At 43.7% G+C, this 15106-nt stretch overlaps 1 protein-coding gene across 9 annotated transcripts in view; it reads right to left on the reverse strand.

Moving 5' to 3' along the window:
- The window catches only part of SLC25A13 (solute carrier family 25 member 13), a 186499-nt gene that overhangs the window by 48105 nt on the left and 123288 nt on the right, over positions 1 to 15106 (reverse strand). For all 9 annotated transcript variants that reach the window (XM_030307993.2, XM_030307992.1, XM_030307995.1 and 6 more), the window contains 2 exons: positions 7950 to 8002; positions 5760 to 5840 (listed from right to left, as the gene is read on the reverse strand). In XM_030307993.2, coding sequence (XP_030163853.1) covers positions 5760 to 5840; positions 7950 to 8002 — 134 coding nt within the window. The remainder of the gene's footprint in view (positions 1 to 5759; positions 5841 to 7949; positions 8003 to 15106) is intronic.

Consider the following 15106-nt stretch of genomic DNA (forward strand, 5'->3'; position numbering starts at 1 on the left):
CTGCCCCTGCAATCAAGAGCAATCTGGAGCAGGAATGGGTTCTAGAATCAGCAACAGATCCTCGGAGAAGGCGTGGGATTAACTATAAAATCGTATCAAGTAGGGGACAATGAGGATGTTCTCGTCCTACAACACTGCCTATTGAACCCTCCAAAGATAGTCTAAAGATTCTTTACCGTTACTCCCATTGAAAGATAGAATCTGATTTCTCTCTTCTTTTTTTTTTTCAACGTTTATTTATTTTTGGGACAGAGAGAGACAGAGCATGAACGGGGGAGGGGCAGAGAGAGAGGGAGACACAGAATCGGAAACAGGCTCCAGGCTCTGAGCCATCAGCCCAGAGCCTGACGCAGGGCTTGAACTCACGGACCGCAAGATCGTGACCTGGCTGAAGTCGGACGCTTAACCGACTGCGCCACCCAGGCGCCCCTGATTTCTCTCTTCTTGAACCTTGGTGTAAGTGGTTTGTTTGACAAAGAGAAGAGAGCAGAAGTGACATTCAAAATCAGATGGTCCTAAGAAGTCTTGCAGCTTCTGCCCAGGATTCTTAGCATGCCTACTTTGGGGAAGCACTTGCTTAGAATCAAGCCATCAAGGTTTGAAAAGCCAAAGCTACCCAGAGAAGCCACACTCGGTGCTCTGGACAACAGCCTCGCTGGCATCATTACCAGCCACAAGTGGGGGTCATCTTGGACATCCATCCCAGTCAAGCCTTCAGATGACTGCAGCCCCAGCTGCTATCTGCAGCTGTATCACATGGAGATCACAAATGAGAAGCACCCAGCTGAACCCAGTCAACCCACAGAAATGTGCGACAATAAAAGAAGTTTCAGGATGACCTGTTATATAGCAATAGATAACCAGAGCGCCTGTCCTCCTCACGAACACTAATATGATTCCCACTAGGAAGGAGGCAAGAAGTGAGGGCAGTAAGGCACACAGGGAGCATGTGTGCTGGCAGTGGGGAGGGTTATCATTTTAAACCTACTTAGTGTCCGGCAGCAGTTTAAATGGTGAGACTGAAGAAAGGACTTTAGGGAAGAAACTCCAAGTTACAAAAAATTGGTTAAATAAATACACTGTTCCAATCATAGCTGTATAAAATCATGTAAATCCACACATCTGTAACAGGCATACTCACTGTATGCCACATGACAACATTTGAATAGAATATCCCCATTTACAATATATTCTTTTCTTGCAAGCAAAGCATAGGAGTTGCGCTAGTGGGAAAAATGCAACAGCATCAACCTAAGAATCATGAGTTGCTCCTGTAGCACGGAGCCAGAATCAAGCCTCCCAAAGCAAATATTTATGCGGCTCAAGTTTACACTTATAAAAAGTATAAAGACATGCATGGAAATGAAAATCACCAATTTCGGGATAGGGTTATCTCTTGGGAGACGGAAGAGGGAAAACCTATTGTGTCAGATATGGGAGGGCCTCCAGTTGCATGTGTTAAAGTTGATGTCTTACGTTAAGTGGTAGGCACATCGGTGTCTTGTACCATTTTTATTTTTTATTTTTTTTTAATGTTTATTTATTTTTGAGAGAGAGAGACAGAGCATGAGCGGGGGAGGAGCAAAGAGAGAGGGAGACACAGATTCCGAAACAGACTCCAGGCTCCGAGCTGTCAGCACAGAGCGCGACGCGGGCCTCAAACTCACAAACTGTGAGCTCATGACCTGAGCCGAAGCAGGACACTCAACTGACTGAGCCACCCAGGCGCCCCTCTTTTTGTTTTTTAAACAGTGAGGATTAACTGCGGCTGAATGTCATGTAAAAAAGATGAATGATAAAAACTTGGTCTCTGATACACTGCTATACAGGCATAGAAATATGCATACAGGAATCACCAGTAACAATGGGAATACAGGCAACAACGTCAGGGTCATATTGCAGGAGACTGCAATTAAGATTGCTCTTCATGCCATGTTTTCATCAGTGGTCATAATCTCACCGATCCCTTTCAAAACCAGTGATGTGAGCACATCAATTCTTTCTGTTACTTGAAATGAATATAAACTTCCATAAGCATTAGATATATTACACACACACACACATACATACCAATCAGCATCTGTGTGTTTATGTGTATGGATCTCAACAGGAAGAGACTACTGTGGACCCATCATCAAAGCACCATTGTTCGAAAAGCATGTTTACTTGTCTCCTTAAAAATTATTACAGAATGCTATTATTTTCTATTGGTATGCAAGTAATTTTTACTGACTATGAGCTTTAAAAGAGAGAGGTTCATCCTTTGACTTTTTTTTTTTCCTGGTGAATATTATTTCATTTCTTTTTATTTCAATGGGGATTTATTTTCCTGCCAAATAAGTTAATCATCATTTTTATATTGTCCTTGAAAACAGTAATGGCACCACTTGCATTTCCTTATCTGAAGACTTGTTAAGATCGAAGGATCAAGAATTGAAGATCCCAGACCTCTCAGGATTTCAATCCTCTTATTTCACTGGATGCAGAGAAGACAGTCAACACACAATTATTATGTTAAGGACGGATGCTTCCAGACCAGATGGCATTACCTGTGTTATTTCTAAGCAGCAACACAGTAATAACAACGTGGTGAGAGATAGTATGCTTTTAAAGTCACTGGGAATCTACTTGGAAATGGGTAGTGACAGACCCCTTTCCCTTTGCCATATTTACTGTGAGCCCCACCATCACTGACAGTGACCCCCAATCATGTCCCCCTACAGGGGCTGAGCTCCTGACCCGAGAAGGGGAAAAATGGAAAGAAACAGAAGGTATATACTTGTGCAGGGATGCCTGAGGATCTGGGTCTCTGTCAAAACTCCTGCAACTACCAGCCTGTAGAAAACCAAGGTATGGAGAAAACACAAACCACAAAGAACTTTTCAGACTCAGAGTTTGCAAACCCCAGGCTCAGCATTTCGTTTAGTCTTGAACTGTGCTGAACATATCACTACTGTTAAGTGTGAATCTACAGAAATGCTCAGAAAACTGAAATCAAATTTTAACTGAAATCTAATCTCAGTGCAAACAATGACATTAAAAATTGAGCCAGATTTAACCCTTTTATCCACATCAATGACACCGAAGATTTATCTCTTCAGTTAGAGATTCTACTATTTCAAAAATAAATTAATAAAGGGTATTAATTTTATTCCCTTTTCTTCCAAAAACTTCCTCCAAATTTACTATCATTGTGGTTGTTTTTCTGAAACAATATAATAAAACAGACTATTAGCTTTGCTAAGTGCTAAGAAGGTAACAAGACAAAGGCCTCCTGACGGATTTTCCCTGTTTTTGCAGAAAACAGACAATAAAACAGAAAAGGCTTTCTTCAAAGAAATGAGCAGCTTCAGTTACAAGTGAAAAGTCAGCCATGTGTACTAATTCTCAGTAATAACGAAGCAAGGGGAGCTCCCCGGGGACTCAGAAGTCATTGCCTGGCATGCTCGGGTGAACTAAGAAGGGGGACTGGCCACGTGACCCAAGCTTTCAAAGCCCTTTGTATTCCCAGGTGGAGAGACGAGGCTTTGGAGCTCACAGGACTTTCTAAGGTGTGTGTCTGGCTCCAAGGATGGGAAAATGCTGTCGCAGCTGGCAAGGGAAGGTGCAGCTGCTTTAAAAACACACTGAAGATGGGATCATCCGTCCCACTGTTCAGAGATCTGAAGGGTCTGGATTGTTTGCTACCTACAGGATTGCTTACTCGAAAAATAAACTCTCTCATCTTAAAGCAGCGTTGGTGGCGGGAGCAACACGGGAGACTTGAAACATCGAGAACCCCGCTGTCTACCAGCCTTTGAGATGAAGGACGGCAGACCTCCTTTCACAGATAGTTTAAGTAGCTGCAAAGCCCAAGTGGCTCCAGTTTTAAGCCCGTGTTTAGATCAGGTTTGAAGAAGGGCTACGCCTCTTTACAATGACGAGGCATCCACTTCTGATGCCAATCTGTGCTTTGGGTTTAAAATGGGCGACCACAGACAAGAGAACAAGACCACCTACGGCAGACAGGACGCGCCACAACCCATCTCCCCGGCACCCAGGCCCGGGTGCAGGCAAAATGTTTTCATTAAAAAGAAAATAAACCTCCAGATCATTGCCAAAATCTTGAGCAGTTTCACATAATTAATTTCACATTTTAAATTCTTACAGAGATGTACAATCATGTCTTTTTAAGCAGGTTTAAAACCTGACTTTTTCAGAAAAGCAAACCCATGTGACTTACAGAAATACCCTGTTAGTTTGGGGCACCTGGGTGGCGCAGTCGGTTAAGCGTCCGACTTCAGCCAGGTCACGATCTCGCACTCCGTGAGTTCGAGCCCCGCGTCAGGCTCTGGGCTGATGGCTCGGAGCCTGTTTCTGATTCTGTGTCTCCCTCTCTCTCTCTGCCCCTCCCCCGTTCATGCTCTGTCTCTCTCTGTCCCAAAAATAAATAAACGTTGAAAAAAAAAAAAAAAGAAATACCCTGTTAGTTCAAGTCCCGTGCGCCAGCCTGGAGGCCAGGCCAGACAGACTGTGGCCATGCCACTTTGCAATGAGAAAATCTAGTTACTCAAATGAACACTATGGTTGTTTCAAATGAAGACCGCTTACCAGGAAGAGTAGCTGTTACACCTTCTAATAATATTCTTTTTGATTATTATTGTGTGCTCTTTTTATTTAGGACATTAAAGCCTCGCTTTTTCCATCCTGAATGCTCCTAAAGTTACAGGACAAGGGGATCCTACTTGGCCGTCTATGACAGGTCAGTGATCAAACAGAAAGAGAGTCAGGTACTAGCCAAATTCCACCTAATTCTTAAGAACTACCAGGACTAGGACTTCTTAGTTCCTGCTGCATTCAAGGAACCCCCATTCAATGTGAGGACAATAAGCCCTTTCCAAACAAAGGTTCAATATTCTCAGGTGTTTGCCCTTTAGATGCCATTGCCATCTAAACGCAATGATTTTCAAGAAAAGATTATTTTGTGAGTACCACTCCCTGCAGAGAACAAGCTAATTAAAAAAAGTAAGTGACCTCATCTTTCTCACAAGAAACATAGGTTTAGATGGAAAATATACCGATATTGTATTGCCCTAGTGATCAAAGTCTGTTTACTTAACCAACCTTATCTTTAAATAGTGCCAGTCTTTGTAGAAGAGTTTAATTTACTTAAAGTATTTGCATTCACATGAACAAACCTGTACATGAGATAAAACAAGACATCATGTTTTGCAGAGCTTAAGAACAAGATGCAGGTTGTTCATTCATATAAAGAAATACTCATTCCAAGCAGTTTTGACAATGCGGAACACAGTCAGCCAGTTTTTTCCCAGTGACCTTTTTCCAGAAGCACAGAGAAGCTTGAGGAGTCGCTGGTATTGTAAGGTAAAGCAAAGCACAGAGCTATGGCTGCTGACTCCAAATGACAAATTTAAGTGCCTGACCCAGCAGAGGGTGCCATGAGGAAAGAACGTGCTACAAATTAACTTCAGAAAAAGGTTAGCAAAGATTTTTTCAAAGGCCAAACACTTCTGCCACAAATGACCTCTACTGCAGAACCAACCAAAAGCAATGATGGATTTAACAGGCATGACTTAACAGGCAATAAGATCAGGAACGTTTACCCTTCCATCTCAGGAATGGTTGTCCGTGCCCTAGAAGGCTCTGCCCTTGCACAGGATCTGTGGTTGAACAGAAGCCTTAGTCCACGTTAGGTTACCATGGTGGGGATATACATGTGCAATAATCTTTTCAAACAGAGTTCTGTAAAAGGTACTTACACAGCCTCCAGCAAGGATTTCTGCTGCAAGTGGGACCGAACCATCTTTGTGCATAAATTTATCCCTCACAAAATCATTCACCTTAAAGAAAAATATTTATGGAAGATGATGAAAAACATAAAGAAAGGCATTAAACACACATAAATATACAACTGTAAGTATGTTCTTTTTCTAAGTATACTGAAGTAATCATAAACTGAGTAAATTAAGAATTGTAAGAGTTTGATAAGTACCCTCAACTACATATGTAGTTTGTCTTCTGTCTGTCTATCTATCTATGTATCTTCCAGATGTTTCAGGGAGAAAGAAACTGAAAGAGAGATGGCCAGGGGCACCTGGCTGGCTTAGTCGGTGGAGCACGTGACTCATGATCTCAGGGTTGTGAGTTCCACCCCCACATTGGGGTGGAAATTACTCTTTAAGTAAGAGATTACTTAAAAATAAAATGTTAAGAAAAGAAAAGAAAAAAGGGAAGGGAAGGGAAGGAGAAGGAGAAGGAGAGGAAAGAGGAGGAGGAGGAGGAGGAGGAGGAGGAGGAGGAGGAGGAGGAGGAGAAGGAGAAGGAGAAGGAGAAGGAGAAGGAAAAGGAAAAGGAAAAGGAAAAGAGATGGCTTATAAGCCTAAAATGTAAATATGTCTGGCAACCACAAGAGCATAAGAGAGACATACTGACATGAGGGACAAAATAAAACCATATGATTTAGAAGTTAAAAACTATTTCACAGAGTTTGATTAAAAATCACTTTCAAGTCTTCTAACAAAATTTAATCTAAAACAAAACTCATTACTGAGACAAAGTTGAATAAGCAGAATTTTCAGCTTAATAGAAATTCAGTATCTAGGGATTCTCAACATCAGTAACATTAATTAATTAAGTATCATCTACTCAAATTGGTATGTACTACAAGCAATTTTAAAAATCAATCATGGTTTTGGAAGCTACAAGCCAGAGAAGATTAGGTGTCCCAAGGTCACGCAGTAACACAGTAAAAAAATCTCAGGTGGGGCGCCTGGGTGGCGCAGTCGGTTAAGCGTCCGACTTCAGCCAGGTCACGATCTCGCGGTCCGTGAGTTCGAGCCCCGCGTCGGGCTCTGGGCTGATGGCTCAGAGCCTGGAGCCTGCTTCCGATTCTGTGTCTCCCTCTCTCTCTGCCCCTCCCCCGTTCATGCTCTGTCTCTCTCTGTCCCAAAAATAAATAAAAAACGTTGAAAAAAAAAATTAAAAAAAAAAAATCTCAGGCACCATGGCTACAGAGCCCAGTCTAAAAGTAGAGTTGAACTTCCTGGGGCTTTATGACCTTCATGATAGAAAGGCAGGATCCACCCATTCCACAAACTTCCTGAAAATCGCCCGTCTGTTACACGAGAGCCTGGCAGTGGATAAAGGATCAACTTCAACTAGAACTCAGACTCCTGAACATGTGGCCCAGCAGATGCTCAGAGAATATACCCAAAACATGAATTCTATAAACAGCACATGTAATTGAACTTCAGAGTCAGAAAAATCTGCTTTCGAATTCTAATCTTCCCACTGATGAATTGTGTGAACACAGGTAAACACTTAAACCCCGTGGACCACACTTTCCTTATCTAACCTCTGGGTCACACTTTGCTTGAGATTAAACACTAGCAGATCATACGCATTGTGCCTCATATGGTCGGTCTCGAGGCAAACTTAGCGGCAAGTGCTGCCCCCTCTGCCGCTATGACAGTGGCGGTAGTGGTGGTAGCAGCCGCCGTAAGTTTTTTTTTTTTTTTTTTAATTTTTTTTTCAACGTTTATTTATTTTTGGGACAGAGAGAGACAGAGCATGAACGGGGGAGGAGCAGAGAGAGAGGGAGACACAGAATCGGAAACAGGCTCCAGGCTCTGAGCCATCAGCCCAGAGCCTGACGCGGGGCTCGAACTCCCGGACTGCGAGATCGTGACCTGGCTGAAGTCGGACGCTTAACCGACTGCGCCACCCAGGCGCCCCAGCTGCCGTAAGTTTTGTTCAAACACAACATCACATGTGTGGATGTTTGGTGTTCAGTGGAGGACAGCGAGAAGCTGGGTGTCACAAGGGCCTCGGTTGAGATTAGCCAGCGCCTCTGAGGAAACACAAACCCACTATTTCCCATGAGAGTATCTGCTGGACTCCTGCGTGTATGCAAACTCCCTTCCTAAGAAGCATCAACTCAAAAGACTTACTGTAAGTTTTATGGCCTTCTCTGGGGCAACTCCCAATAACTGTGGCAACAGACCTAAAAAACAACAAAAAGTAGAAGTATGTTAAATAAATTACTGTTAACTAAACAAATCAACAGCTCTAAAGAGGGGATCACCATCTAAAAACTGGGGCAATCTTTGCGGCGATTTTCTGCTATTCCTTTTAACGAGAATACTCGGAATGGTATGTGTAAGTACTAATGTGTCTCAGAGCCACATCAGGCCCAAGCAAATTCCCTCTCATATTCTGGGTCGTTTGCACGTTGGGTAAGTCAACAGTATTAGTGATACAGGAAATCTCATTATTCCATAAGTTTGTTCTTTTCCCTTCTGCCTCTGAAGTGAAATAAGTGCACTGTAGTGAATAGATTATTTTTTCTAACACTCTTCTCATCCCTCCTACCCCCAAAGGCCCACAGTTTAGCCATTCATTCACTTAGCAACAAGCACAAGACAAACAAGGTTCTTGCTCGGACCAGCCTCAGACGGAAGCAAGGGAGAGGCTTTTCCGAAGACGTGACAACTAGGGAAAAATGCATTTCTGGAAGGGGAACAGATAAGGCAAAGAAAGCAGAGTAGGAACAAGCCTGGTGTGCTCAAAAATGAGGGTGAACCTTGGTGAGCCGCCTCGCACAAAGCAGGAGTGAGGCGTGACACAGGTCGGGGCCAGATGCTACCGCCACATGGTAGGCCAGGGTCCTGAGTTTGATAATATTCTAAGTTCAATGAAAAGTAATTACAAGCTTCAATCAGGACAGTGATATGCTAATTCATATTTTTAAAAAGACCAATTCTTGCTGCTGGGTGGAAAAAAGACAGGACATACTAATGGGTGTGGGTGCATGCATGCGCGTGTGTGTGCGCGTGCGTGTGTGGGTCAGGAGAGGAGACAGCAAAAGAAAAAGTGGGTTTGACATGAATACCTGGGTACAGATGAAGGGGTGAGAAGTGAAGAGTTCAGTTTTAAACATGTAGGCTGAGTGGGAATTACGAATCAGAGCACAAGGGAGAGGTTACGGCCGCTTCCAGGAAAGGAACTTAGAGCAGGAGCAGACCTATATAGGTAAACTAAAAAATATTATTATTTTCATTTGTTCTTTCTAAGAAAATAAAATCAAAGGCATATGCCTTTTCTTGGAAACACGCAGCAAGCTATCCCTGAGGATCAGAATACATTGTTCCCGGTGTCATACTGCTGTCCTCGAGAGGGGCTTCATGATGCTAACCTTTATCAAGGACAATTTTCTAATTCATCGACATAAAAGGGTTCACTTGCAAAGTCTTCTGAGACACCAGCCTGGCACACACTATTCTTCCTAAGCCCACGGACAAAAGTTGCTACTAGCATGAGGGCTGTGTGTATCCAGCCTGCAGACATGTTTTATTGAGTAGCGCAGGGTTTCAAAGATAATTTGAGCTTATTGTAAAGACAGAGCGATCAATCGATTGATCCATCCATCCATCTGACAGCCCTGGACCTCTTTCCGACATCATGGTAATCTGCTCCAGCTGGGAAAGGCTCTACACTTTAGGGTCTGAGCATCAGTTCACCAAGGTCCCCCCCCCCGCCTCCAATGCCAACATGGCAATGAGGACAACTGACAGTTGTCATTCATCATTTTCTTGCTCTGCTGATATCATTACAAGAAAGAGGTGTTTTTCTGTGCTTCTGGTTCTAGAAAAAGTACATATAAAACAGCCTTATCATTTACAAAAAATGTGAGAAAGCTCATTTCATTGTGGAACTGAGTGATGAGGATGATGCTAATGAGAATGTTGTTTAAAAGGAACTAACTTGAAAACAGCTCACAAATTGTTCATTGTGTGTCAGGCACTTTACTAACTCATTTAATCCTCATATGAGTTTGCAAGGTCTTCTCTAGGCAGCCACTCTTTGAGCCTGCTGCACCCCAGGACCACAGCTGATTGGACGAGGGTAAGACACCGAAGATAGATGCAGCCACTGAGTTCAGCAACCTGGGCCCTGTGATCTGGTACCATAAGTGGAGCCAGCCAACTATCTATAGAAGCCAAAGTACGGAAAGAGCCTAAATGTCCATCAACTGATGAACGGATAAAAAAGATGTGGTTTATACATACATTGGAGTATCACTCAGCAATCAAAAAGAATGAAATCTTACCATTTGCAACAACATGGAAGAAACTAGAGGGTATTATGCTAAGAAAAATAAATCAGTCAGAGAAAGACAAATACCATATGATTTCACTCATGTGTGAAATTTAAGAAACACAACAGGTGAACATAGGAGGAAGGGAAGGAAAGGAAAAATAAGATAAAAACAGAGAGGGAGACAAACCATAACAGACTCTTAAATAACAAACTCTTAAATACAATGAGGATTGCTTGAGGGGAATTGGGTGGGGGGATGGGCTGACTGGGTGATGGGCATTAAGGAGGGTACTTGTTGGGATGAGCACTGGGTGTTATGTTTAAGTGTTGAATCATTAAATTCTATTCCTGGCGGGGGCGGGGAGAGAAGTAGAGCTAGCCAGTTAGGAATCTTCCCCCAGGAGCATAACCGAGTCCTCAGAGGTGAAGAGCCAGTTAGCACAGGGGCACAAACTGAGAAGATGCCCTGTGGAGTGGGGAACGCGGCCAGCTGAAGCCCTGGAGGTGCTAATGCCACAGTGAAGCGTTAAGAAAATAAGGACAAGAAAAGGAAGTGAGATGGCAGAGAGGAGACAATGGGAAGCAAATGCCAGAGAGAGAACACAGCCCACGAAAGGTGCGCAGATGAGAGGAGGAGCCTGGACCATCTTCTGGTCCCTCCGAGGCCAGCTTCTAGGGACATTCCCGCCCTGGGATCACTGCGAGAGCTCTGCCTTCCTTCTCTCTCAAGTAAACCCTTACCCAAGCTCTGCTCTCGCTAGTTTGAATAGGGCTTTGCTCTTTATAATCTAAATAACCCAGAGCAGCACAGAAAACATGAACTATCGGGCAAAGCAAGTGCTCTTATTCAAAGGAGGCAGTGTTCTCTCCTTCTAAACTACATTCGCTTGTGAATCTTTTACTTATACCCTATGAGGTAATATGATGTCTCTAATAGGAGAAGAGAGGCTTTGTTATTACGTTATGAAAGTACAATGTTAATTTCTACAGGTAGAATATCGGGATGAGCTGCTGTAACTACATCTTAGCATTTACGATTCCCATGTCACTCTGTATTCAGGTCAGGGACCAAAATGTTTAGTTAAATATTTACTTTCTAGATGTATTTTTCTCATCATTAAATTGTAGACCAAAACCATGGATGAGTTGAAAGCACTGTGATTTAAATGATGATCTCTTGTCTCTAGAACTACCCTGTGACAGTCTTTTAAAATGACTAATAAAAAACAGCCCACAGAGCCGAATGACTACGGTGTTAGGTACAATCACTTCAGCCAGCATTTTCAGCTACTGAGATTTGTCTTTCTCACTACAAATTTAGTAATGCACCGTGAACAGCAAAAATCAAAACCAAACAAAAGAGAAAAAAACCTGTATTTAAGACTAAATATAGGGCAGCAAATATTTATTTGTTCAGCAAACATTTACCAAGTGCCTTTTGCATGCCTGGGACTGGAAGGAACTGGGATGGACATAGTAAATCTGTGCTGCCCCCAGGAGAGATTCTCAGTTTAAAAGAAAAGGGAACCCTAGGTGTCTCGGTGTGCCCAAAAGGAGATAAACCACCTTAAAAAAGAGCGGTGAGTGCCACAGCCCAGAGGTATCAAAAGAACTATGTGAACGTGCTGGAGAACACCAGTTTCTTATAGGAGGGAGGATGGTGTCAAAGAGGAGGAGGTCCCTGACCTAGATCTTTAAGGACAGGCAGAGGTTCACCAGAGAAAAGAGATGTGGGTAGCATGCAGGGCAATGTGGCCAGGCAGAGGGAATTGTGAGTGAAAGGCCCCCAAATCTCAAGTTCCTGGCACATTCAGGGTTGGGACAAGATCAGTGAAGGCTGGTCAGAAATAGCAGTGGTAGGGATGATGACAACGGCCGGTATTGGGGGGCACTTACTACATGCCACACACTGCTCTATGGGCTTTTTGTGAATCAACACATTTAATCTACTCAAGTCAAAAGAGTAACTCAGTGCAAAGTTATTTTTATCCCATCAACAGACACTGAAGCTGACTGCAAGGAGACTGCCCAAGGTCGCTCATCTGTTAGATGGGGGAACAGGTTGAACCCAGGCGGTCTGATTGTAGGGGGTGACCCTACCTGGTGCCCTGTACCACAACTTCTCTCCCATGTCACGCGAAGAAGAGTGCACCAAATTCTGTAGATACCTGCGGTGGCTTTTAAAGTAGAGAGTAAAGTTTAAAAAGTAAAAAGTTCTAGAGGCGGGTGAAAGACAGATGATCAAGGCAGAGAGCTAAGACTCAGAGAGTAATTAAGAGGTTAAGGTAATAGAATTAGAAGCCCTGAGTTTCACCAAATGAATAACTTCAACTCAGTAAGAATAAAACCAAAGTACAGATCCATGCCTAAGACTTGGGCCAGATGTTGGCACATGGGGAGTCCTGGGTAAGTACCATTCGTGTGGCAACTGGCCTGGCTAAATGAGAAAACAAACGTGGCTGTGGACGGCAATCTGATGGCAATCTGAGTGGGCCTTGACACCATCAGCCCTGGGTAAACGCCCTTCGCAAGTGGTCATGATCCGTGGGACAATGGCAAGTCACAGAGTCGGGAATTTCAATAACCCTCTTGGTTCCTTGACTTGGTGGGGGGGGGGGGGGGCTGCAGGGGAACGTGGCTCAGTAACGCCCAAAACAGCCAGTCTTGCTACAGCACTTCAGTACAATCACACTGAAGTTGAAAGTACATATATGTATGACATCTGGGTAACTCAGCAGAAAAATTAGGCTTCTAATATAAGATGTTTCTGCTGGAGTCTGGAAACTCATTTTAACCATCAGAAACAGAGAATGGATGTGTGTGTTGTTTCTAACTTGTCAAAACAGCAGTCTATTTTCCAAGTGCCTCAAATGAAATTTATTAGTGTGGTTAGTTTTCTAATCTTCTCATTTTAGTTCAGCTCCATCAGCACATATGGCAATGCTTCCTTGGCAAACTTTACCAGAAGGCTGCTAATGCGAGGAAAGATTTACAGGGTACAATATTAATATAGTATTTTGTCTTCAAATTTCATGGGGTTGAGATATAAATCACACTATCCCTTTTGCAACCCAATGGGAACTGAGCTGAAGATGTGGGAACGAAGCCCACATCAGGAACCTCCAACTCCAGCTTCATCTGGCACCCAAAAAGGGGTTCCTGGGAGCAGTATGCTGGATCAGAGGGCTACTGTGCTATTCTTTACTTAAAAATCTTTCAGAAATATAGAGTCTCAGAGTTGGAAGGAACTAGGAAAGAAACTCATTAATAATGCTCCTAATTGAAGCTATTTATTTCCAATGGCTTGGCAGCAAAATGAATGGCTTGGATCCTGGGCTTTGGAGATTGAGAGACCTGGGCTTGACTCCCAGGTCTGTACCTTTTTCATGCTGAGTGATCTTGGGGATGTTATTCTTTGAACTCTAGATTCCTCACTGGTAAAACCAAGGATGCTAATGATGACTCACTGGTTTATTACAACAATTATATGAGTAAATGTATACAAAGAGCTAGATGCTACTCACAACCTTCTTAATGTATCCAAAAAGGTCATGTTTCTATCATCAACCTGTCCAAAGCATATCCTTGATTCTCTTCCTTACAAGAGGCAATTCGGCCTGAGTCATATTCACAGTCCAGAATTAAGTAAGGAGTATAATGCTGTCCTCATAGCATTATGCCTATCCTTAGAAGATCTGTGCCCAAGATGTGAGGGCGCATCTGGTCTGACAGTGTCTAGGGGCCCTGCTTACTCTGTGCAAAGATAAGGAAGTAGCACAGAAATAACATATCTTTACGTGTTTAAGTTAAAATAAAATGTTTCCGTTAAAAAGTTAAACACTGCTCGGGGTGCCTGGGTGGCTCAATCGGTTGAGCGTCTGACTTCAGCTCAGGTCACAATCTCGTGGTTCGTGAGTTCAAGCCCCGTGTCAAGCCCCGTGACAAGCCCCATGTCAGGCTCCGTGCTGACAGCTCAGAGCCTGGAGCCTGCTTTGGGTTCTGCGTCTCCCTCCCTCTGCCCCTCCCCCATTCACACTGTCTCTCTGTCTCAAAAATACACATTAAAAAATTAAAAAAAAAAAAAAAAAGTTAAACAGTGCCCAACCTCTGAAGATAAGCAACTCTCTACCATGCAATTTCTACTGAGCAGCCGAAGAGTCATATGATTAAGAGTGTGGAGTCTGGGTCCAGATGCCGCAACTGAATGCTGGCTCCGTTCTCTATTAGTTGTGGGATTATGGACAACTTACCCAATCTCTTTGTACCTTAGTTTCTACATCTATAACATGGACACACAGTACCATCTTCGTGGGGTAGTTCTGAAGATGAAATCAGTTCATATACATAAAGCCCTCCAAACACACAGGACGTACTGCAGAAGTGATTTTTGTTGCAGTCTGTTCTTATCTTCATCAACATCACCATCATCACTATCCTCTTCCTTCACGAAAACTGGCATCTAGGGAGGCTAAGCAGCTCGTCCCAAGTCACTAAGAATTTGGTGACTGTTGCAGCAGCACTCAGCTGAATTCAGCTCCCCCACCGCACTCAAGCCCCCATGTGCTCTGCTTTTCCCTGCTCACTCTGGTAGACTTACTGCTCCAATTTTCTCCTTTGCTCTGTAAAGGCTTTTCTTCTGGCCCAGACTGTTCCAAGACATTTCTCTGGGTCCCACCTGGCACTGGGCTAGCGCCGTGCGTGGACTGGCCCTTTCACACAACAGAAGGAGGGTGGATGTATAGTGGGCATCCACATCATCCCTCCACCCACCCCTGCTGGGTCCTGAATATGAGGCTCTTTAAAACACTGAAGGCACCGAACAGCAGGGCCAAGTGGCAGGTTACAACCTGGTGAACGAGTCAGAGTCGAGAACGCACTGTGGACTGGGCTCAGGTGGAGCAGCAAGCAGGTCGGGAGCCAGGCGGACAGGCCACGGAGAAGGGTTACCACCATGCAGTAGCTATCCCAAAAGACCAGGCTGGAGGAGACAGGCGGGGGCACAGACACG

This window comes from Lynx canadensis, chromosome A2 (assembly GCF_007474595.2).
Source record: "Lynx canadensis isolate LIC74 chromosome A2, mLynCan4.pri.v2, whole genome shotgun sequence".
In the NCBI taxonomy this organism is placed as follows: Eukaryota; Metazoa; Chordata; class Mammalia; order Carnivora; family Felidae; genus Lynx; species Lynx canadensis.